The sequence below is a fragment of the Eleutherodactylus coqui genome, chromosome 4 (assembly GCF_035609145.1).
Source record: "Eleutherodactylus coqui strain aEleCoq1 chromosome 4, aEleCoq1.hap1, whole genome shotgun sequence".
In the NCBI taxonomy this organism is placed as follows: Eukaryota; Metazoa; Chordata; class Amphibia; order Anura; family Eleutherodactylidae; genus Eleutherodactylus; species Eleutherodactylus coqui.
In genome coordinates, this window is record NC_089840.1 from 233,035,294 (window position 1) to 233,058,602 (window position 23,309).

General features: G+C 44.4%; 1 protein-coding gene across 3 annotated transcripts in view; it reads left to right on the plus strand.

The window, feature by feature from the left end:
- The first annotated feature begins 5,888 nt into the window (after positions 1 to 5,888).
- Positions 5,889 to 23,309, plus strand: part of WDR11 (WD repeat domain 11) — a 120,548-nt gene continuing 103,127 nt past the window's right edge. For all 3 annotated transcript variants that reach the window (XM_066600851.1, XM_066600852.1, XM_066600853.1), the window contains exons 1-2: positions 5,889 to 6,057; positions 21,777 to 21,888. In XM_066600851.1, the coding sequence (XP_066456948.1) occupies positions 5,972 to 6,057; positions 21,777 to 21,888 (198 nt within the window). In that variant the 5' untranslated portion in view covers positions 5,889 to 5,971. The remainder of the gene's footprint in view (positions 6,058 to 21,776; positions 21,889 to 23,309) is intronic.

Genomic DNA, 23,309 nt, shown 5'->3' on the forward strand with positions numbered 1-23,309 from the left:
GAGCCCAGCTGGTTGCTATGGCAACAGGACGCCAGATACCAGCGTCTTGCATTGCCAGTGCCTGTGATCGCTGTAATAAGCGATAAGGCACTGCAGGACAGAAGTCCTGCAATGCCTTATCACAGCGATCATCAGTGCTGTGCTGTAAGTCCCCCAGAGGGACACAGATGCTGTAAAAAAAAGATCAAAATAATGTACAAAAAAGAAAAATGTAAAAAAAAAACACCTTTTTTGTGCTTTTTCTCATATTAACTTAAAAAAAGGTAAAAAAAATTAAAATCCCACATACTTGGTATTGTCGCATCCGTAATGACGCGTACAATAAATTGCACATGCTACTGATGCTGCACGGAAAAAAACGTTAAAAAAACGCTAAAAAACTGAGGCAAAACGCTAATCGCGCAATAAAATTTGTATGTATCTCAAAATAGTACCCATAAAAACTACAGCTCTTTTCGCTAAAAATAAGCCCTCACAGAGCTCTGTACTTGGAAAAATAAAAAAGTTACAGGACTTTGAATGCAGCGATTTACAAAAAAAAAAAGATTTCCAAAAAAAGGGTTTTTATTGCGGAAAAGTGGAAAAACCTAAAAGAATATAAGAATTTTGGTATCGTTGTAATCATACCGGCCCGCAGAAAAAATGGATTGTGCATGAATTTATGCTGCATGATTAACGCTGTAAAAAAAAAAAAAAAATCTATGGCAGAATTGATGCGTTTTCTCTCCGCTATCATAAAAAAAAATAATAAAAGTTTTACAATATAGTCAATGTACCAAAAAATAGCACCAACACAAAACTACAGTTCGCCACGCAAATAACAAGCCCTTATACGGCCGCGTCGACGGAAAAATAAAAAAGTTATGGCTTTTGAAAAATGGAGATGAAAATCCGCCAACAATTGTTGCCTCCGTAAGCCCAAAATAGGCCATGTCGTCAGGGGTTATTGTACAAGTTGTACAACATAATGTATCTAAAAATATTTTTAATGGGGCGAAATGGAAAAATACAGAATTGTGTTTTTTTGGGGGTGGGGGGTAAGGTTGTCTTTACAGCGTTCATGATGTAGTAAACATGACGCTTTAATTTTTTTTGCCAGGTCAGTGGGATTATAACAATATTATGTTTATTGATTGTTGTTTTTTTTTGTTTTATTACTTTTTAAAAATTAAAAAATAACTTTTATTCACAGAGGAATTACATTTCGTAGCCATATTTTGATCTCCATAGCTTTCTTATTTTTCCAACAATGGGGCTGTGTGGAATGCTTGTTTTTTGCAGGACTAGCTGTTTTTATTTTTATGGCTAACATATTTCGCTACATAGGACTTTTTGATCACTTTTTATTCGAATTCTATTGGGAGATGGGGGAGGGTGACAAAAAAAGCAATTCTATCATTAGTTAACTTTAGAAAATGAAATGTAAGAAAATGTCAAATTTACCAGCATTAATTTACAGAAATTGCGAGAATGTTTTTTGCAGCAGAATGCTGTAATTTTACTGTTTAGCCAGGCAAAAGCCAGTACAGTTTATTGATAGGGCTAATGCTATGAATACAAAGTGTTTATTCAGAAACTCATTATATGTGTGCTAAACTTTAGCTAGTGGGGAGAGTAAAGTACTAATGTTGCCTAGGAGAGTATAATAGTCACTAGCGTGTATAAGAGAAATGTCTCAATACAGAATGCTTATTATGCAAAAGAAGTGAAGTAATACCGTAGGATAGATGCAGTAATAGTTACCGCGTAGCTGTGGAGATGAATGTAGAATTACCAATGTATGTTGTACAAATGATGGTGAATGTATGATTAATACTGTTTATGTATCACTGTATAATTGGATTATATAACGGTTTCTGTCGTGGCACATATAGATGTTGCTTGTGTGTTAAAGCACCATGTCCAATAGGGACGCAAGTCAGTGTTCATACTGGACAAATGCACTCCAGAAAATTCTACGGAAAACACCAAAACCACCACCAAACATAAAAAAGGGGAAAAGATGGGGAATCTAGCCCTAATAACCAAAAGGGGGTAAAATATCCCTGCCTAAGTTAGGGTGATCGTCCTGATAAGGACAACCCGACGTCCCGAACCTAGGCCACCTGTACTGACCCTGGGTAGATACAAGAAATGCCAATAATAAAGTGGTAACAACTAATGAAAGGAACAATACTAAGACAATAATCAATACATCAACTACTTAGCTTGATCCAGATGGCAGCACCAAGCGAAAAAGAGCCAAACCAACTTCACCCACTAGAGATGAATAATAAGCAGTAACTTGTTAGAGCAGGGCTTGAAATATATAACCCCTGTAAGAGGCAGTGACTGGCAAAGTGCTGGAGGGGAGACATGTTTCGCTTAGAGTGCTCATATGTGGCTTTAGGGAGCACCTCGGCAGATACGTGTCACCGAGCAGCCTGGGCTCGGTGGAGGAAGCCAGCATTTGGGTGTCAGTAACACTAAGTTACTGACACATTGTAAGTTTATGTAGTGACTCCAAGCCGCATAATCCGGGCCGGCTTTTCTTGGAGTGGTCAAAGTGAAGGGTGGGATGGCCACTCCCACGTACCAGGTGAGGCTGGTAACAGGCCTCATAAAAACCTGGGCCTGCAGGTCTTGTGGATGTGGGCTGAGAGAGCCAGAGAGATAGCTCAGTGGAGCTAGGAGCCCGGCTAGCCCAGTGTGTGGCTGAAAAGGCCAAAGGTTCACAGGGAGACGCCCCTAACCTCCACACCTAGGAGAGGTGTGTGCTGAGACCTCTGCAGGTCTGAGGACCAGACTGGCTGTGCGCAGCAAGAAGTATTTCTGACAGTGAGTAGTCAGGACCCTAGCTATGTATAGTAAGTGCTCAGATGAGCAGGTGTTCATTTTCTGTTGGCCTGGAGTTAAGGCCTGTTTTACTTTATTTATGCTGCAATAAACCCAGGCGAAGCCTGGACTAAAGAACTTTATTTCCTGGTGTCACTGTCTCTGGCCGTGGACGCCCAGGCTGCTATCTTGTCCTAACGCTAATCCCTCACACCCACCTCTCAAATAGATTGGCCAGCCAAGGAAAACACAAACCACCTAGGAAAATTTCAACATATGACTCCCAAAGACCATTTATCACCCACAGGGGAACCCAAGGAGATAACAAATGTACAACCACAAAAGTGTCATAAGGTGGCTTGGACTGATCTAGCACTGCCAGTTGTTTTCGCCTCATGGCCGGTATACTACGGCCCTGTCGCGGCCATCAAGCCATGGCAACCAGACCCCCATGCTAGATGGACAGATGTGCAAATTACTAGACTTGTAGTGTGATTAGATGAATGGTCTTGCCACCTGAAGCCCTGAAAGATTCCATGCTTGGCCTCAAAGGGCTCTGAGGCTACTTGTTTGTAGTGGAAATCTTTTTCTGCTTGTGTAGAGCTTGTTACAATCAAAGAGATTTCGCCCCGTTAACAAAGTTTGAGAGGGGGCGCATAATTGAAATGCGTGAAGGTGAATGGTCCTTTTGACAAACTACCCGCCACCTGCGTCATTCTGACCAGACTGTTAGGATGTGTTGGGACCAGTGGATGTGTGAGGGCACACACAAAAGTGACTGGGCTTAGGATGCTTTCGATAGATCATTAGTAATGAAGATTGTCTAATCATCCAACAAGCAGCTCCAACTGTTTTCTTGTCTACCATCCAGAGACAGGTGGCAGCATCGTTACAGGCCCCTGTGTCTGTCAGAATCGTTTCCATGCGTTTGACTAAAGAACATTTGTTCTTAAGGTGTCCATTACGTGTACTGCTTTTGACGTTCACCGTTGCCTTCATTTACAGTGGTCTCGTGAACTTCTAAACTGGACTGCTACAGAGTGAAACTGGGTTGTCTTCAGCGACGAATCCAGGTTTAGTGTGGGCACTGACCACGGCTGTGTTGGTGTTGGGAGACCTACCGATAGCAGTGAGAGCCTCAATTCTGCCATTGCTGTGGAGGTGCACAGTCAGTTCTTGAGCGAGCCTCGGTGTTCTCGAGTAACTGCACTGTTGTCCGAGCTTGCTCGGGGAGCGGCGGAGGATAGGGGGGAGTAGCGAGGGAGAGAGTGAGAGAGATCTCTCTCTCCCACCCGCTACAACCCGCCAACCCCCCCCCCCCCCCCTCCAAGCAGGTTCGGACAAGAATGCAGTTGCTCGAGAAGAGCGAGGCTCGCTGAAGAACTGACTTCTCCGAGCGTGCTCGCTCATCCCTATTCACTACCCTTAAAATATAAAGAAACGTTTTTAAAACAAAAGTTGCATTCCATTGCTGTATTCTGAGAACCAAAACTTTTTCATTTTTTCGTTGACATAATTATTTTCATTACTACCATTTTGAGGTACAAACATCTTTTTGATAACTTTTTATTCAATTTTTCGGGTACCCGGGATGACAGCCCCCCCCCCCCCCCCTGCAATTTTGTCGTTCTGTACTTTTTTCTTACAGTGTCCGCCCTCCAAAACAAATATTTTGATATTTTAATAGGTTGGACTTTTACAAACACCGAAATACCAAATATGTGTTTTTTTAAAAGGTTTACATTTTTTTTTTTAACTTTTAATATTCTTAATTTTTTTCAGTTTTAAAGCCTGTATTAAACCCTTTTGTACATTTTTATTTAGTCTACACAGGGGGACTTCAACTTGAATTCATTTCATCACTTGTACTAAATACGGTAATACTTCAGTATTGCAACATTTAGTGATATTTAATGTTGTATGGAAGGATTTCATAAGCACCATGTATAAAAAAAATCCCGAAAATTTTTTTTTTACCCCCAAAAAACCTTTCTAAATGGATAAAAACGCAGCACATAACTGACAAGGAAAATATTTTGTTATTTATCACACAGGGTGAATGCTGTAAAAAGTCGTTTTAATAGTCACTTCTCAAGAAACGCAAAAAGAGCAATCTGAAATTCGTATGCACCTCAACTAGTACTAGAGATGAGTGAACATGCTCGTTTAGAGCAATTACCCGAACGAGTATCACTTTTTTCGAGTAACGGCCTACTCGGGCGAAAAGATTCAGAGGCGGAGCTACAGGGGATCTCTTAATATCTCCCCATATTTGGAGAGTTAGGGAGCGGGGCTAGAAGACTTTCACAGGGCTTCCCCAAGAGCGGGGATGAGGGGGCAGAGCTACAGGGATTCTCATAGTCAACCCTACAGCCCAGCTCCCTCGCCCCGCTCTCGGGGAAGCCCTGAGAAAGTCCTCTAGCCCCTGCCATTTCAATTGGGCGAAAATCAACAAGCCCTTGTGCCCGGAAAAATTATAGTAAAATACAGCGAAGCGCACGCAAAAAAGCATGGTTAATTCTGCACAAAGGCCACACTTCTGCACGTGCAGATACACATATTCTTGTGTGTCGCTGGTCTTAGATTGCGGCGATGCGTTTTTTAATTGCTTTTCATCATAAAAATGTTTTTATTGTGCAAAAATAGTAAAAAAAATCTCTAGAAACTCGGAATTGCAGTAATTGTGCTGATCAAGATAAGACAGTTATCGTGTTATTTTTACGGAACAGTGAACGCCGAAAAAAACCAAAACCCCAAAACAATGGCGTAATGTCTGGGTTTTCCAACCAACCCTCATATAGCCATGTCAGCAAGTTATAGCCCTCGCAAAGCAGGTAAAAAAAATAGGCTGCTGACTAAGGGGTCAAACCTCTTCCTCCAGTAAATACACTCCTTCCTGCACAAGTTACATAAACACATCCAATAAAGCAGGAAAGACAAAAACTAAAACCTGAAGACAAACACAAAGGCAATAGACGCCATATCTGCCCTCACCAAACATGGCCGCGGCAGCGTCAACACGTCATGACGTCACATCTACCCGGAAGTAGCTACGTACTCCTGCCGGGACCAGGAAGTGTGTGGTGAACATGGAGCCTGGGTTCTCGTCAGCTGTCATGTAGTAGTAGTAGTTATCAGTCACCTCCCTAGTGCAGCCATGATCCCCTTCACCGTGAATATCAAGTTGTCCACCCGGACGCTGACGGGAGCTCTCACACAGCACAACAAGGGGGCGCTAGACTGGTGAGTGACTGCGGGAAGCCCAGCTGTCAGTGGCTGGAGAACTGCAAGTACCAGCAAGGAATGTGCAGTAGCGGGCAGCCATGTGTAATGCTTGCAGCAGTGACTTCTGGTGGAAAAAAGCCTTATTATTGTTATTTTCTAGTTTTATCCTTTAATTTTTTTTTTTTAAATTAACTTTATTTATAGGTGAACGAGGCTGCGCTATGGAGACGCGGTGTTCACAGAATGGCGCTGAGCTGTAGGTTTAGAGGCAGCCGGATGCTGAGAACATTACACAGTGCAAATAAAAGTACAGCGGCGTCCCAGGGGCCACACGAGTGGCTGGCGTCCACGCACCGCGCCATGCTAAAAGTACGCTGATTGCTGTTAGGCGTCTCACACCTGCGTTATTTGTCGCGCTCGTATTGCATGCAGGGAAAAAACGCAGCTTGTCCTGTTTTGGTTCGTATTGCGGGCCAGTACAGCGATTCGTCATTCGCGGGCTCGGCGTAGTCAACGTTTATTGCGTATTTCACATGCATGGGATACGTGGGCATATACACCTAGGTGAGTGAGCCGGAGGTGGGAGTCACACGGGTGTATTTGCGTGTGCAATACGCAGTGAATAGAAACCACTGATTTTAATAGGTTTGTTCACGTGCGCATATTTCGTCGCGCCAAAAAATACGTGTTCGATTTTCCTGCTCAGGGGCTTAGAACATATGAAACTAAGCTAATTCGCCATGTCGGTATTCGGGCTTATAGCTGTGAGTTTTTTTGTTTTTTTTCTGTGCGTACAAATGCGCAAAATTTGAGAAAACGTACCGATAAAACCGCAGTAGTGCGCGCAAAAGTGCAGCGTCAGATGCTCAAACTGTGGGGCAAATTCCACACGCAAATACAAATGCCCTCGTGTGAATCCGGTCATAGAGCTCCTGCAGACGAGTGTAGGCGTACATACGCTCGCGATAGTGTGATGCAATAGCGCTAAAGGTAGCCGCGCATTTTACTGTAGTTCTCTGCGCTGCCGGGCCCGTTCACATCCCGCAGTGTGATTGAACCGGCTGTGCAGCCTAACGAGCCCCCCTTGTAATTGACTTAATCTTGCAGTTCAGTGAGCGACCTGAGGGCTCTTCCACACTTGCGTTTTTCTTGCACGTTTTTTTTCACGCGATATCGCTGCGTTTTTTTAACGCGATTGTCAATGGGACTTTATAATGTTAAAAACGCATCGCACAAAAATCCCAAAGCACAAACTTGCAATGTATTTTTAACATTAGAAAGTCCCATTGACAATCACGTAAAAAAAGTGCAGCGATATCGCGTAAAAAAAGCGGGCAAGAAAAACGCAAGTGTGAAAGAGCCCTTATGCAGATGGGGGCGCATTTGCGCACCTCCATAGACTCCTATAGTGCCTTGGGTGCGCAAAGACACATAAAAATGAAATATGTTGCGTATATTTTTGCACGTGTGAAAGTTGAGCGCAAAAACGCAGAATGTGACGGAACCGATTGAAATCAACGGATTCTATGCCCTGCATTTTGCGTGAGCAATTCTACGTGCGCAAAAATGCCCGTCTGCAGAAGCCCTTAGGGTGGCTTTACATGGGATACTCCAACTAGTCACTTGATGGAGTGAGTGTAAAGCTACCTCCGTCCCTCGGACGCCCGCCCGACTATCGTCCCTCGGACGCCCGCCCGACTATCGTCCCTCGGACGCCCGCCCGACTATCGTCCCTCGGACGCCCGCCCGACTATCGTCCCTCGGACGCCCGCCCGACTATCGTCCCTCGGACGCCCGCCCGACTATCGTCCCTCGGACGCCCGCCCGACTATCGCCCCTCGGACGCCCGCCCGACTATCGCCCCTCGGACGCCCGCCCGACTATCGCCCCTCGGACGCCCGCCCGACTATCGCCCCTCGGACGCCCGCCCGACTATCGCCCCTCGGACGCCCGCCCGACTATCGCCCCTCGGACGCCCGCCCGACTATCGCCCCTCGGACGCCCGCCCGACTATCGCCCCTCGGACGCCCGCCCGACTATCGCCCCTCGGACGCCCGCCCGACTATCGCCCCTCGGACGCCCGCCCGACTATCGCCCCTCGGACGCCCGCCCGACTATCGCCCCTCGGACGCCCGCCCGACTATCGCCCCTCGGACGCCCGCCCGACTATCGCCCCTCGGACGCCCGCCCGACTATCGCCCCTCGGACGCCCGCCCGACTCCATTCACAGTAAACAGGCCATTAGATGCATTTTTCCCGACAATTGCCAGGCTGAAGCTACAAGCTCCGGTGCAGCCGGGCAATTAGCACTATTACATGAGCGTTAACAAGTATGTTCACGCGGGCGCGAATTTGCCGTGTATTTTTTTTTTGCATGGAAGATCTACGGCACTTGGAGTAGCAGCAGAGGGACATCAAAAAATCTGCGCAGGATCTGTGCGAAAATGAACCTGTTGAGCGGATTTTGGACCCGCAACATCTCGGTTATTACTGCAGATTTATTGAGATAAATCCACACCAAATCAGCAACCGTTGCTACGTATTTCCCTTACACCCGTGTGGGGTACCGCCTCCCATCCTGCAGGAAGCTCCCAGATAGCTTTAATGACTGGAACCCCCTCCGTATCCTCAGCCGTTATTTCCTGTCCATGGGCAGGGTAGTTTTCTCTTGGATGTTCCTGGATCGCTTACAGGCGCCGCAGCGGCTTCCTACCCATATTAAAAAAAACTACCGTGGCTCTGGGGTAATGGGAGGTTCTGGTCATGTGACCTGCTTCATACTGCGCTGACCGGGGTCACACTGACTTCCAGCGACGGGGCTTGTCTGGGCGCAAATCTTGGCAGCACGGAGCTGTCCTCTCCTGGAGGTGTTATTGGTGTCTGGAAGTTCATTTGAAGGGCTCAGAAAATATCCAGGCAGATTATCTGTTGCCATCTACTCAGGCAAGGGGAGTGGATGTTGATTTTGGAGATTTTCAACCAAATTTCCAGTCTCTGGGGAAAGCCCACTCTGGATTTATTTGCAACGGAAAAAAAAAAAAATTAAAGATGCAGTAGGTTCATTTTACCTAAATCCTCATGGTGGCCCCTTTGGGGTGGATGCTCTATGCTAGTCGGGGAGAGAGGATCACTTTATTATGCCTTCCCTTCTCTGTATCAAGAGTGATCGAGAAGATCAGGGAGAAGGGGACCAAAATAATTCTCATGGCCCCATTTTGGCCCAGAAGGTTTGGTTTTCTTGCCTGAGATGTCTCTGGCGGACCCTTGGGGTCTTCTGGAGTGAGAGGACTTTCTCCATCATTGCCCTTTGTTTCAGCTGGAAATAAAGCCCCTTTACCTGATTGCTTGGCGTTTTGAAAGGCAGGTCTTAAAACAGAAGGATGTATCAGATGAAGTCATTACTCTCTAGAACAGTTTTTCCCAACTCCAGTTCTCAGGGACCACCAACTGGCCATGTTTTCAGGATATCCTATAGTAAGAACATCTGTTGCAATGTCTGAGGCACTGATGATAATTACATCACCTGTGCAACACTGAGGAAATCCTGAAAACATGACCTGTTGGCGGTCCCTGAGGACTGGAGTTGGGAAACACTGCTCTATTAGAAAGGAGGAGACCTCTAAAGCGTCTTAGAACTTGGAAGGTCTACTTTAATTTTATTGATAAAGTTCCCATTTACATCCTAGAATTTCTTCAGGTGGGTAACTGATGAAGGGTTAAGACCGAATACTATTAAAGTACAAGCGTCGACTCTTAGTTCTCTCTTTGATATTCTAGTATGTGAGGATCCTTGGATCAGAAGATTCATCAAGGCTGTTCGTAGATTACATCCTACTGTTAGATCTAGCGCTCCTCCGTGGGATTTAAACTTGGCATTATCCCATCTTTGTCTACATCCCTTAGAAGGAGATTGCAATTGGATTTCTATCTTATACTACGGCCTTTCTGGTAGCGAGTACTTCTGTTAGAATAGAGAGCACCGATGTCTGCAGTTCCTCCATATACGAATAATCTTATATAGTGGTAATTAAACCTGACCCTGCTCTTCTTCCCAAGGTGGTTTCTAACTTCCACCGTTCTCAGGACGTTGTCCTAACCTTCATCTGCCAAGAGCCGAAGGATGAAAGGGAATTTCCACTTTATTTGCTTGATGTTAGAAGACGTCTAATCACAAAGCTAGAAGTTACTAAATCTTCTAGGAAGGTTTCTCAACTGTTTGTACAGTTTCAAGGGGAATAACAAAGGCCGGAAAGGGTCTAGTAGGACGTAGGCTAGATGCATTGTTTTCACGATTGGGTCAGTTTATTCCTCTGCCGGGACTGATGCTCCTTCAGGACTTGTTGCTCTCTCTACCGGGGCAGTTTCTGCTTCCACGGGCATTGCGGTGTCCCGCGGTGGAGAACTGCCGCGGGAGCCGCCGCTCGGAAGCAGGAGCCGGCAAACGGATCTCCGCCAGTTAGCCTATCTGATAGGCTGACGGCGTAGAATCATGGCAATTCGCATCATGCTGTGAATTGCAGGCCGCGAGTGGAAAATCGCAATGATTCCCTGCTTGTGGACAGGGGGCCGGCGCTTTCTATAGTAATGCTATGGAAGGCTTCAGAGAGCGTGATTCGACGGTGATTTTTATCGCCGGCGAATTCACGTCTGTGGATAGGGGGCCTAACATTACAGACTGGACCTCCAATCTGAGGATCCTTTGGAAAGAAGGTCCTTCAACAATTAGTCTTCTTTAGGATTATATTATCTAGTTTATTCTCACAGGTGCTGTCATGGGCTTAACTGAAATTTTGACATTACTTACTGATAATCTGGTTTCCATGAGCCCATGACAGCACCTCAATATTCCCTCACCTTTTGGAGATGTATGGTTAGTTTTAAGTGCAGATATACAAAAGAAAAAAAACTAAAAATATTGACATGTAGAGTTTTCTTTTATTTTTTACATTTTTTAAATCTTTTTTTGATAATTGGGTTCAAAGGTCGGTGCTGGTATTTATTTTTTACCGGCCATATTAATTAAAAAATAAAAGCAAAAAAAAAGTCAGTGGTGAGCATCCCCAGCTGGGCAGCAACCCCACACACCATCAGTCCATAGCTCAGGCCTGACCACTAACCCTCACAGCCACTTCCTGGGTACTGTGCTGCGTACAGGACTTGCAGGAAAACCGAAGCTGGGAGGAGAAGTCAGGGATAACAGTCTCCGATTACCAGAGCTACAGCGTGATTAGAGTGTATGATAGTGTGGGGTTGCTGCCAGGCCAGAAGTTAGTTTTTTGGCCTCCACCGTTTTTATTACTGGAGCTACTAAGGGGTCACTATCATTGTTAGGGGCAATATTACTACAGGTACCACTAAAGGGGCACTATTACTACTGGGACCTTTAAATTGGCACTATGAGGTAGAAACCAATATTCATCCTTTTAGGGGAAAAAAGTGTTCTTGACTCCATTCTGGCAATCGGGATAACCCCCTGGATGGCCGACCCTTCTGCAGTCAGCAGTGACTATAAGGCCTCCTTCACACAGGCAGATGCGGGTTTGGGTCCATGAATACGCTGCCTAATTATGCACTAAAACTTGCCTGTTCAGGGTGTATTTCGGCCCTTCTTACAACTATCTCTTTTGCACACATAAGGGTAGTTTCACACGGACGAGAAGATCGTGCAATTTCCGCGTGATTTGCGAATCTGTAAAAAAGCAGATTATGAAACCAATGATTCACAACGCTTTCCTTCCCATCTGAGATGTTTTCACTGATGCGAACAAAAAAAATCGCAGCATGTCCTATCGTTTTACGATTTGCGTTTTTGTTTTTTTTTCTCCCCCCTCATCTCTCAGGTTTTCCTCAGGAGCCTCCTTTTTATTTATTTATTTATTTATTTAACATTACTAAGTCCTATTGAGTTTTGCGATTTTTAAACAAATGCACGTTTTTTTTTTTTGTTTTTTTTTTAGCATTGCGGGCTGCACCAATGGGATGCGAGATTATTAAAAAAAATAAAAATAAAAGCATTGCTGATGCCCAAAAATCGCGGGAACAAAGAAGCGATTTTTGCTGTTTTTCTCACAGCAAAATCTCAATCGCCCGTGTGAAACTATCCAAGTGCAAAAGAAACCCACTAATTTTATGCGCAAATACGCAATGAGGGCGGAGTCATACGAATGTACTTTTATCATCTTATGCGTCTATTTGTAATCACAGCCATATAACGGTTTGGGGGATGGCCACAGTGGTGGCTTGTAACATTTCGTCCGGTAGAGTGCCCTTGGACTTTGCCTCGTTGAAGGTTTCTGTAAGGGATGGGAATAAGGCTGGAGTGTAGATTTTATAATACTCATTGGAAAAGCCGTCTGGGCCCGGGGACTTAACATTTTTTTTAAAGTTTAATTGTTTTCTCTACCTCCCTTCTAGATATGGAACTGTTTAAGAATTGGAGCTTTCTACTATAGGGAGGTGTACATTTTGCAAAAACTCATGTGTGATGGCTGAGTTTGGTTGAAGGGCTGACGGATCCTCTCTTAAATGATATAATTTAGTGTAAAAGGAGCTAAATTCATCTGCTATGTCTGGTGGATGAGACAATGTAGTTGGGCGGTCTCCAGCTTTCATTATATAAGGGATTTTAGCTTTGCTTTGTTTTATCCGATTGTCCATTAATTTTGTGGGCTCGTCATAGGAGGCATAATAATTTGCATTCATAAAATCAATGTTTTTGTTATGTTCTTCTAGTAATATTGCTCGCAGTTTACGTCTAAGGGACATTAGTTCAGTTTGGGAGTTTTCCCAGGGTTTTCTAGAGTGTGAATTTGCTTACGTTAATCTTTGATGTGCGCCTGTTTTTAGCTTTTTTTTGTTGAGCGTTCAATTTTATCAATTACCCTCCCATGTACGCCTTGTGGGCATTCCAGAAAGTAAAAGCAGTGATTTCTGGGCTTGTATTAAATTTAAAATACTCAATCACAGCTTCTTTAATCAGTTTTTTTACTTGCAGGTGCTTTTAAATAAGTTTTTCTCCAAATTTTGGAGTTTCTCTGAGGGGCTCCCCTTGACTTTTTTTGATGTACCCCTAGATCCTATTTGCCTTGGCAGCAGCTGTCTGACACTGGTTGCTCCAGTTAAGCTTACAGTTAACTAAAACCCCCAAGTCCTTTTCCATGTCAGTGTCACCCAGTGGTTTCCCATGTAGTGTGTAATGGTGACATGTATTTACCCTGCCTGCATGACCTTACATTTATCAGTGTTAAACCTTATTTGCCACTTTTCTGTCCAGGTTGCCGACTTATTCAGATCTATTTGAAACCGTATTCTGTCCTCTCTTGTGTTTAATTACTTTATATAGTTTTGCATCATCTGCAAATAATATTTTACTGTGCAATCCCTCCACAATGTTAATAAATATGTTAAAAAGAATAGTGCCTAATACTGACCCCTGTGGTAGCACACTAGTAACGGTGACCCAATCAGATATGTACCATTAATAGTCACCCTCTCCTTTCCATCACTGAGCCAGTTACTTACCTACTTACAAACATTCTCACCCAGAGCAAACATTCTCATTTTCTATACAAACCTTTTATGTAGCACAGTGTCGAATACGTTTTGGAATAATCAACATATATAAGATCCAATGATTCTCCCCAGTCCAGTCTGCAAATTAACTCAATGTAGAAGCTGATCAGATTGCTTTGACAGGTGCAACCCCTCATAAACCCATGCTGATATGAAAGTTGTACAGCTATTTTATTAAGGTACTCCAGAACAGCATCCCTTAGAAACCCCCTCAAACATTTTACCCACCATAGAAGTTAGACTTACTGGCCTGTAGTTTCCAGGTTTGCTTTTTGCCACCACTTTTTACTATGCGCCAATCCAGTGGAACAGAGCCTATTACTATAGAGTTGTTAAATATAGGAAACGGCGGTTTGTCTATCACTTTACTTAATTCCCTTAGTACCTGGGGTTGTATGCCATCGGAACCCGGCAATTTGTTTATTTTAATCTTTTGAAGGCGGTTATGCGCTTTTACCTTGATTAGATTGTTGAGCTTTAACCCCTTGAGTGGCACGCCCGGAAATTTTCCGGGACGAGCTCCACTGCCGATAGTGATATAGCCCGGAATATTTCCGGTCTATGAATCACTATGGGATCTGCAGAGCACAATGCCACAAGCTGTAGCAGTGTGCTCTGCCTGCACAGTCCCACACAGAACAAAGCACGACATTGAGAAGCAGGAAGATATTGACGATATGCCAGCAATCTCCTGCTTCGAAGTCTCCTGCTTTGTTTATAGGTTGCCATAGAGACCATCGGCTTGTCAGAAGCAAGCCGACGGTCTCTGTGGCAGGTAGAGCTGATGCTTGGCTGTCAGAGGACAGCTAGGTACCAGCTCTTACAGCAGAGATCAGAGAAAACCTCTGATCTCTGCTGTGCAGCATGTAAAGGGTTAACAATCTATATGACTGCAACATGTAAAGGGTTAATAGTCTATATGACTGCAGCATGTAAAGGGCTGTCACTGCAGCATGTAAAGGGCTGTCACCATCGGACCCCCAGAAAGTGATCAGGAGGTCCTGATGGGTCCCTGTGGAAGTCCCCTAAAGGGACAAAAAAAAAAAAAAAGTAAAAAAAAATAAACACTTGTCTCCCTTTACTTTGTAAAAAATTTAAAATAAAATCACACATGTGGTATCCGTGCGTCTTAATGACCCAGAGAAGGAAGTTGGTACATTATTTAACCCCTTAATGACATGGCCCCTTTTTTTCTTTTTTCCCCCCATTTCTTTTTTTCCTCCCCGAAACATAAAAACTGTATAAACTTGGTATCGCCAGAATGGTGCTGACTCAGAGAATAATGATATCACATTATTTATTCTGCATGTTTAAAAATGAAATCCAAAAAACAAATGGCAGAATTTCTTTTTTTTTTTCCCCCAATTTCCCTACAAATGTTTTTACAAAAGTTATGCAATACATTATATATACCCAAAAATGATGCCATCAAAAAGTACAACTTGTCCCGCAAAAAACAAGCCCTCATATGGCTGAGTCAATGGAAAAATGATAAAGTTATGGCTCTTGGAACGCAACTGCAAAATTAGTTGAAATTCAATGATTAGACCATTTAAAAAACCTGCCCTGGTGGGAACGACTGGGTGGTAGGAAACCCGCCACTCAAGGGGTTAATGGAGAGTTTACTTGATCACTTCACCTGGCATTTCATTTTCCTGAGTTAATACACTGGCGAAAAAACTATTTAAGGCTGCCTTCACATCTGCGGCAGGGCTTCCATTTTCCTGCTATGTTCCGGGAGCAGGAAAAAGAGTCTCCTGACCGAACGTGTCCGTCTTATGACTGAACCCAACAGCGCCAAACAGATCCCATTGACTATAATGGACGTCTGTTCCGTTTTCGCTCAGCTGCCCGCCATTTTACTGGAAAAAAAAGTGCTGTATGTAACGTTATTTCTTCTGGTATTTTGTGCCGGATCGGCAACAGAACCTCCGACTGCAGGTTCCAACGCAGATGTGAAGGTAATGTAACAGATTTGCTTTTTCCTCATTGCCGCCTTCATTCTTTCCTCATTACTTGTTAAAGGGCCCAAACTTCCCGTTTCAATCTTTTTACATTTTATATAGTTGGACAGTTTAGGGTTAGTTTTATTCTCTTTGGCAATGAGTCTCTCCATCTCCACTTTCGCTGCTGTTATTTGCTTTTTACATTATTTGTCTTTTCCTTATAGGATTTCAGTGCTTCCTCACTGCCTTCTTGTTTCAGTATTTTCTTTTTGTTTATTGCCCCCTTTATAGGGTTTTCTCCTATTCCTAACCCTTTTATTCCTGTAAGGTATAAACCCACTCAGTCAGTATTGAAAAAGATAGTTTTAAAAATGTCCCTTTTATTGTCTGCACTCTTATTTCTGAAGACATTGTCCCAGTCAAAAAGGTCTTTAAGGGTTTCTCCAAACTGATTGAACTTTAACGTCCTGAAGTTTAGTATTTTGGGACTCCCCAACGAAACACTATTGAAAGACAAATGGAAATTTATTTTACAGTCCCTATTTCCTATGTGCCCTTGACCTGAGCTCCTGTTATTCCGTCGAGCATGTTGGTTAATATTAAGTCTAAAATGGCCGCCCCTCCAGTTGGGTGATTAGTTACTGACAGAAACTTGTTATTTTTATGAGATCTGCATATTTCAGTCTCCCAATTTATATCCGGATAGTTAAAGTCCCCCATAATAATTACCTCACTGTGATCTCCCACTTCATCTATTTGCCTTAGGCCGCCTGCAGACGAGCGGAAATCCCGCCGCGGGATTTCCGCCGCTGAAAGTCTGCATAGGAGTGCATTACAATACGCACTCCTATGCAGACGGCCGCGGTTTGGCCGCGCGAAATCTCGCGCGGCAAACAAACCGCGGCATGTTCTAATTTTGTGCGGAGCACGCACTCACCTGGCCGCCGGCTCCGGTCTGCGCATGCGCCGGCTGCGCGGCAGCCGGCACATCAAAGAGCCGGGGCCGCCAGGCGCGGGTGAGTACGCGCTCGCCCCTGCAGGCTCTGGGGTCGGATCGCGCGGCGAGATTTCTCGCTGCCGGATCCGACCCGCTCGTCTGCAGGCGGCCTTAATAATAGATTTTGTGTGGCTTCTGTTATATTTGGTGGCCTATGAAAAACCCCTATGAGGAATTTATTTATTTTTTTTCTTCTCGTCATGTATTTTTACCCATAGAGTTTACACATGTTCATTTCCTTCACATTTATCTTCATGTAGCGTGGGCTTTAAACAGGACTTTTACAGAGGGAGCACGCTTCCTCTGTGAACCTTTTACATGCCGTGAGCTACATAGATCGCGGCAGGGAACGGGTTAACCGTGGGGGTTGCTGCTCCGATGCCCCCCCCCCCCATGTTGCAGTGTGAGGTTGGTTATCGGTGACAGCCGGCTCCCGCTGCCGGATAGCGCTGGATCTCTTATGACCTTGTGCTGTCCCCAGGACATAAGTGTACGCCCTGTTGTGGGAAGTACCCTGCTGCCAGGATGTAAACTTACGCCCTGCAGCGGGAAGGGTTTAAATGGCTTTCAACAGCAGTAACTCCTCCAATGAATCCTCTGTTAGGAAAGAACACGGCAAGTTCAGCAGATGCAATTTATCACATTAATTAAGAAACCCTGCCATGAATTAATCACCTGTGCAAGGCATTGGAGACTGAGTATACTAGCAAACTATACGGTATGTGTTTAAATGTAGCCATGTAATCCTCCGATGTGTCCCCTCAGCACAAGGTATTAACCGCTAAGACAAATGTGGCTACAATGTATAAACTACGGACCGCTGGGACTGGATGTAAAATGCAAAGCAGAGATTCCGTCCGATCCGAAGTCAGACTTAAAATAAATCCTGCCTTCATCCAACCGTACTCGCAAGCTCTCGCACTCGCAGTTTTAATAGGAATGGGCAGCAGTAAGTCCTCCAATGAATTCTCTGTTTGTTTGGAAAAGCACCAAAAAATAAAAAAAAACATGCCAGAATTGCAGATTTTGTTTATCTTACCTGTAAAAAAAAAAAAAGGTAATAAAAAGTGATCAAAATGTTATGTTCCCAAAAATGGGATCAATAAAGACTGGAGCGCATCCTGCTAAAAACAGGCCCTCGTAAAGCTCCATCGATGGGAAAATAAAAACGTTATGGCATTTGGAATGCGGTGACACAAGAGCAAATCTGAACAAAAACAATACAAAAAACTTAACCGCATAAACTTGGTATCGTCGGAATCGCACTGACCCACAGAATGTTATCACATTCATTCTGCATGATGAACGCCTTGAAATTAAGCCCAAAAAGCAATGGCGGAACGTTGCTATGGAAAGCGCTTCCCCACTCCCCCTCCCCCCGCCCCATCCACAAGCGGAGAATCATTGCAATTCTCCACTCGCGGGCAGCAATTTGCAGCATGCTGTGAATTGCCGCGATTCTCTGCAGTCAGCCTACCTTTTAGATAGGCTGACAACTGAGCTCCGTCTGCCGGCTACTGCTCCCGGGCGGCGGCATACTGCAACGCCCGTGGACCGGCAGCCTAAGGGTCTAACCCTTTCTAATCCAGTGTTGGATCTCTTCCGACATTGAGATTTCCTTGCATAGCTCCCATGTGGGACAATGTTTCTAACACAATGTAGAAGAAAGCTTCAATGATGAAGGGGAGGTGGGCGGAGGGGAGTATTTATTTTTTTGTCATGTTTTTGCTTCTTGATGGCCGTTTCCACACGGGCGATGTATGTAGAGCCCGTGCTTTCCTATGGGTTCTTCCACGCGAACAATATTTTGTAGCTTGCTACATTGCGAGACTACAAAATTGGGGCATGCTGTATACGGTCATGAATATTTTTTTTTTTAGTAGCCCAAAATTATATAAACTTTCTTGCTACAAAATCGCTAATGCTACATTTTCCCCAAAAGGAAAGCATCACTGACGCTACAAAATCGTGTGTACATAGCAGCGATATCGAAGCTATTGTGTAGCAGCGATATATGGCGCTCATGTGGAAGCTGCCAAAAAGTAATTTAGGTGAAGCCCTGATGTCTCGGTGGTTCAAAGTAGAAAAGATTTTTTTTTAATTTTTTTTACCGCCTTGATCTATATGCAAGTAATAAATGTCCTCAGATCTTGCAATGTTGGTGCTTTTATGTCCCCTGTTTATGATGCTACAGCTGTGTCCTTCCAGAAGACTTGTATGATGGGTCGTATGTGTTTCGTCTCATCCTAGCTACAGTTTGACTTGTGGCGTCATCTCGGAATATAGCGTGAAGTGAGCACGACTCCAATATTTGGCCTTAATAGAGCCGGCATTCTTGCTCCGACTTGTTATATTTTTGATCTCGCACCATTTCAGCAGTCGGATAATGAGCAAAAGAAATGACAGAAACTCCCAGAACCTCGCATGAAATCCTCTTTCAGCACAAATTAACTTGGACGGTTTGGCTTTTCAGTTGAAGCCATCTTCATGCATGGTTTGCTCCAGTAATATGCACAGTTTGTAATGTGGCGAGATGGATTAACCGTGTGAATCCAATAGATATGATGCCATTTTGGGCTGGAGTGGTGATAAAGGGCACTGGACCCTTTTTTCTAATATGTCATTTTCTTTAGTATATTTTTATACTGAGCAAAGCTTGCGTCCAAAGCGAAATTGCTGTGAAAACAGCCGTCCGTCTAATACGTGCTCTAATAGAATTCGATCATGTTCCTCATTGCCATAAAAGTCCAAAATAGAAGATTTAATAGTATATGTTTTTTGGCAGGTTGGTGGCGGCTAATGCTACGGCTCGAACAGCACTTTTCACTTGGATTTCATAGACTCCTGAAAGGCATATCTGATTAAAGGGGTTGTCTCATGAAATGTATCCCCTATTCACAGGACAGGGGATGTTGGGGTCTGACCATTGGAATCCCCACCAGGGGCTGGGGAGGGGGTCATGAAAGTCCCAGAATGAATGGAGTGGTGTTTACGCATGTGTAACACCCCTTTGTTCCTGTCAATGGGACTACTGGAGGTTAAATGGCTGAATTCAAGCACTCTTATCTCTGGCTAGTCCTATTGAAATGAGTAGAGCGGTGCACATGACCCTTCTTTTCGTGATCCGTGGGGAACCCACCAGTCCAGACCTCTACCAATCAGTTAGTAATCGCTTGTGTTAGGCTGGATTCACATGGGCATATGCATTTTTTACGTGTGCCCACTGGCGACGTAAAAACTTGTGAATGGGCGCACAAATCTAACGTTTACGCTTAGCCTGCAATGCCATTGAGCGTGGGGAGACAGTTTAGCTCTGCTAAGCTGTTCTCCCCCTTTTCTCCCCCTCGCCTGCTCTCTACAAGGGGAGGAGCTAGTGTGCTAAGCTCCCACCCCCTCTCCGCCGCTTGTCGGCAGCCAGCAATAGGAGGGTGTGAAATGGGGAAGAGCTTAGCTCCACCCCCCCCGTCCCACCCCCTCCCATGGCAAACAGCCAACAAGGGGCAGAGAGGGGAAGATAAGGAGGAGGGAGTTTAGCAGACACGCTGCTAAACTCTCTCCCACCTCCCCTCTCCAGCAGCTGTTATTGGCTCCCATAGGAGTCTATGGCAGCAGCCATATTCCGGCCGAAAAAGATTGTTCCAGTACTGTCTTTTCTGCCTGGTATAAAAGTGCCCGGCGCTATTTTGCCAGCTGGGCGCTTTTACGCTGCGGGAATACGCCTGTGTGATCTAATGCATTGGAATCCAATGCATCAAATGGTAGCTTTTATCGTCTGGCCGTGAAAACGGCGGCCGATATGCGCTCGTAAGAATAAAGCCCTTCATCTGTGGATAGGAGATAACCTTATTTCCTGGGAGCAACACATTTAATTATAGTAACTTTAGGGCTGTGCAAAAATATTTGCCTCCAATTTTTACTGCATATTTGTGTATGTTTTTGCCCATTGCATTCACTTGCACCTTACCATTTGTGCATGTTGTAAAAAAAATTTAAGTATATCACATATGGAAAAGAAACAATTAGCTCGTAGATCCTCTTGGGCAGTACCTTGTACCTTTTTTGTGAAGTCTTTCTTTTTTTAAGGTTTGCTGTCAGTTTTACCAACAAAGGGTTCCTATCATCCTCTGCCATGCTACAGATACAGTGGAGCTGCAGTTTGGTCACAGTCACTATCTCTACAAGAGTGCCAGCTGATATTACATTTGTTTCTCCTCTTTCTTTCCTTTCCTCTTATTACATACTGATTGACTCGCTGTGAGGCTGCTGTGATCACAGGACTGCTGTACTATTAGACCTTATTAGAATTATTGCTATAAGTACAGTTTTGGCTATTAGCACCTAGCACAGAATACAGTGTACTCCTAGTGATGAGTACTAGCTATTTCTCATTCTCAATCTTTTTTCACCCCATCTGCAGCTGACAACAGCAGGGAAGAAGTAAAGGACTGTAGTTAATTGAAGTTTTTTCCTACTTTGCCCCATATTGAAATGAATGGAACACAGCCTGCTTATACACCTTGTGCAACATTTATTTTGAATTCTCTAATAGAAACCTGAGTTTATACACTTACACGTACATACACATCCTATGAGGCTTGTAAGTGGAAAACTGGAGAAACCCAGTAAGTCTTTAGTTAATTCTGTTTCACTGGTTTGTTAAAAATATATTCTGACTTTTCCAAGTTATATTTGATTATTCGACATCTACAGGAAAAACGGCATTACTTCTCGATTTGACACTTTTTCTAGTTATGCAGCAACATATATATATACACTCTTACTGCTACATAAGTAAGCAGCTTTGCAGTTTGAGAGTCCGAGCCAACAAAGTGCCAGCAAGGTGTCAACAGCTTTAGGAGATATGTAGTGGTGGCCACATTAAGTGCCAGAAAAAGATCTAGTAAAGAAGCTATCCCTCCACAGCCTCAGGCTATTGGATACATGCAGTTATATTTACGTTATATTTTCCTTTGGTTCGCATGGCTGGATTTTTCAATAGGCACAAATGATACATACCTGAGCATAGCCCTGCGGGAAAGTATGTCTCCTCCTCAGGTCAGGTTTGAGTTTTAGTTCATAAAGTGAAGCTTTTTTTTTCTTTTAATGACAAGATTTACAATGTATCCTATTGTAACGTACAACACCTGCAAATTGAAAGCACAAATTTGTATGCATTTTCTTTTAAATTTCTGTGTTGACTCTGAACATCACTTTCTTAACAGGGGTTGTCAAGGTCTAATTGCTTACGGCTGTCACTCGCTGGTCCTTGTGGTGGACCCCAGCACCGCACAGTCACTTCAAGTCTTAGAAAAACACAAGTCGGACGTAGTCAAGGTAAGCAGTAAAGCTTGGCTTGTTGTGAAATGTGAGAGTTTTATCTAGTAAGGTGTTAGGCTTAATCCACACGGCCGTGACGGGCTCCGCCATGCCCCACCCCCCCCAAAGACCCCATACTTACCTCCGGATCCGTTACACGAAGTCCCGCATGATGCATCGGCGCATATGTGACGCGGTGGGCAGGGCTCGTATTCACGTTATACTTCCGCTGTGCTACAGCGGAAGTAAAGCCTGAAGGGCGGCTTCCATTGACTACAATGGAAGCCGTCCGCGCGTATGCCTGTGGCAAATAGGACATGCTGCGGGTAATTTCATGCTGCCGAATTCCGCAGCGTGTACATTGAGCTATTAGGTTCAATAGAACCTAATAGCTGTGGTGAAACTCTCTGGATTTCCGCCGCGTTTCACACGACGTAAATCCAGCTGTGGGCATTAGCCCTTACTCATCATCATTATTTAAAGGAAGAAGAAAGTTTATTGGCTGAGCAGATAGGAATTCAACTTCCTGGACCAGTCACATATAGCATAGCTATTAAGCTAGGTTCTCAGACTTGCCTTCCCTTTGCTGTTTCTGGCAGACGTGGGTGTCATCCTGCTTTCTCTATAACAGGAACTGCTGCACGCTTCTCACCAACATGTGAAAGTTTACCTTCTCCAGTCCTTCCAGCTCAGCTGTAGGGCATGGGCAATTGCCTCTCTATGTAGCTGAGCTGGGAGTACTCTCTCATTGCCACAGTGTTGGTGTGTGTTTGTCTCCCAGCATAGGTCCTTTTCTTCCACTACTTTGACTGCGCTCACTGCGGATTCATATCTGTTTTTCGTTTGTCTGCTGCCTCTCGGTCTTTGTTCGAATCCTGTCTCTGTCCTTGTTGTCTGTTCCTCTGTCTCTTGCCCTTGTCTGTGTGAGCTTGTTTATTGCCTTCCTGTCCCTGCATTATTCCCATCTCTGTGGTTTGTATCGCCCTGTCCTGTGTCCTATCAGGAATAGTCAGACTCGAGAGGAAGACTGTGGGGCTGTCCTTGTTAACACGCCTACCCCGCTTTTAGGCAGGGGTACCACCACCTTCCCGACTAGCACAAGGTGAGATTTCCTCTCTGACCACCGAGGGTCAGCTGCCAGGCCTAACAATAGCAAAAGCGCACTATGGGACAATGGGATTTTAGTACCATCACGTCTACATTTCTCATGGAGTGTAGTATGCCCTTAAAGGGGTTGTCCAGTTACTGGTCCACTACATATAAGTAGCCTCTGAGAGCCTTTTATAGACCAAGGATGGAACCACTTTTAGGGGCTTAGGTGGCAAAACTGTTCATCTTTTCACGGCACAACTCTAATAATTTGCATATCTGTCTGAAGTGTAACTGCGTGGCTAGTGATATAGCAAAACAACTTCCTCTAGTGGCTGTCTTTGGTTAAA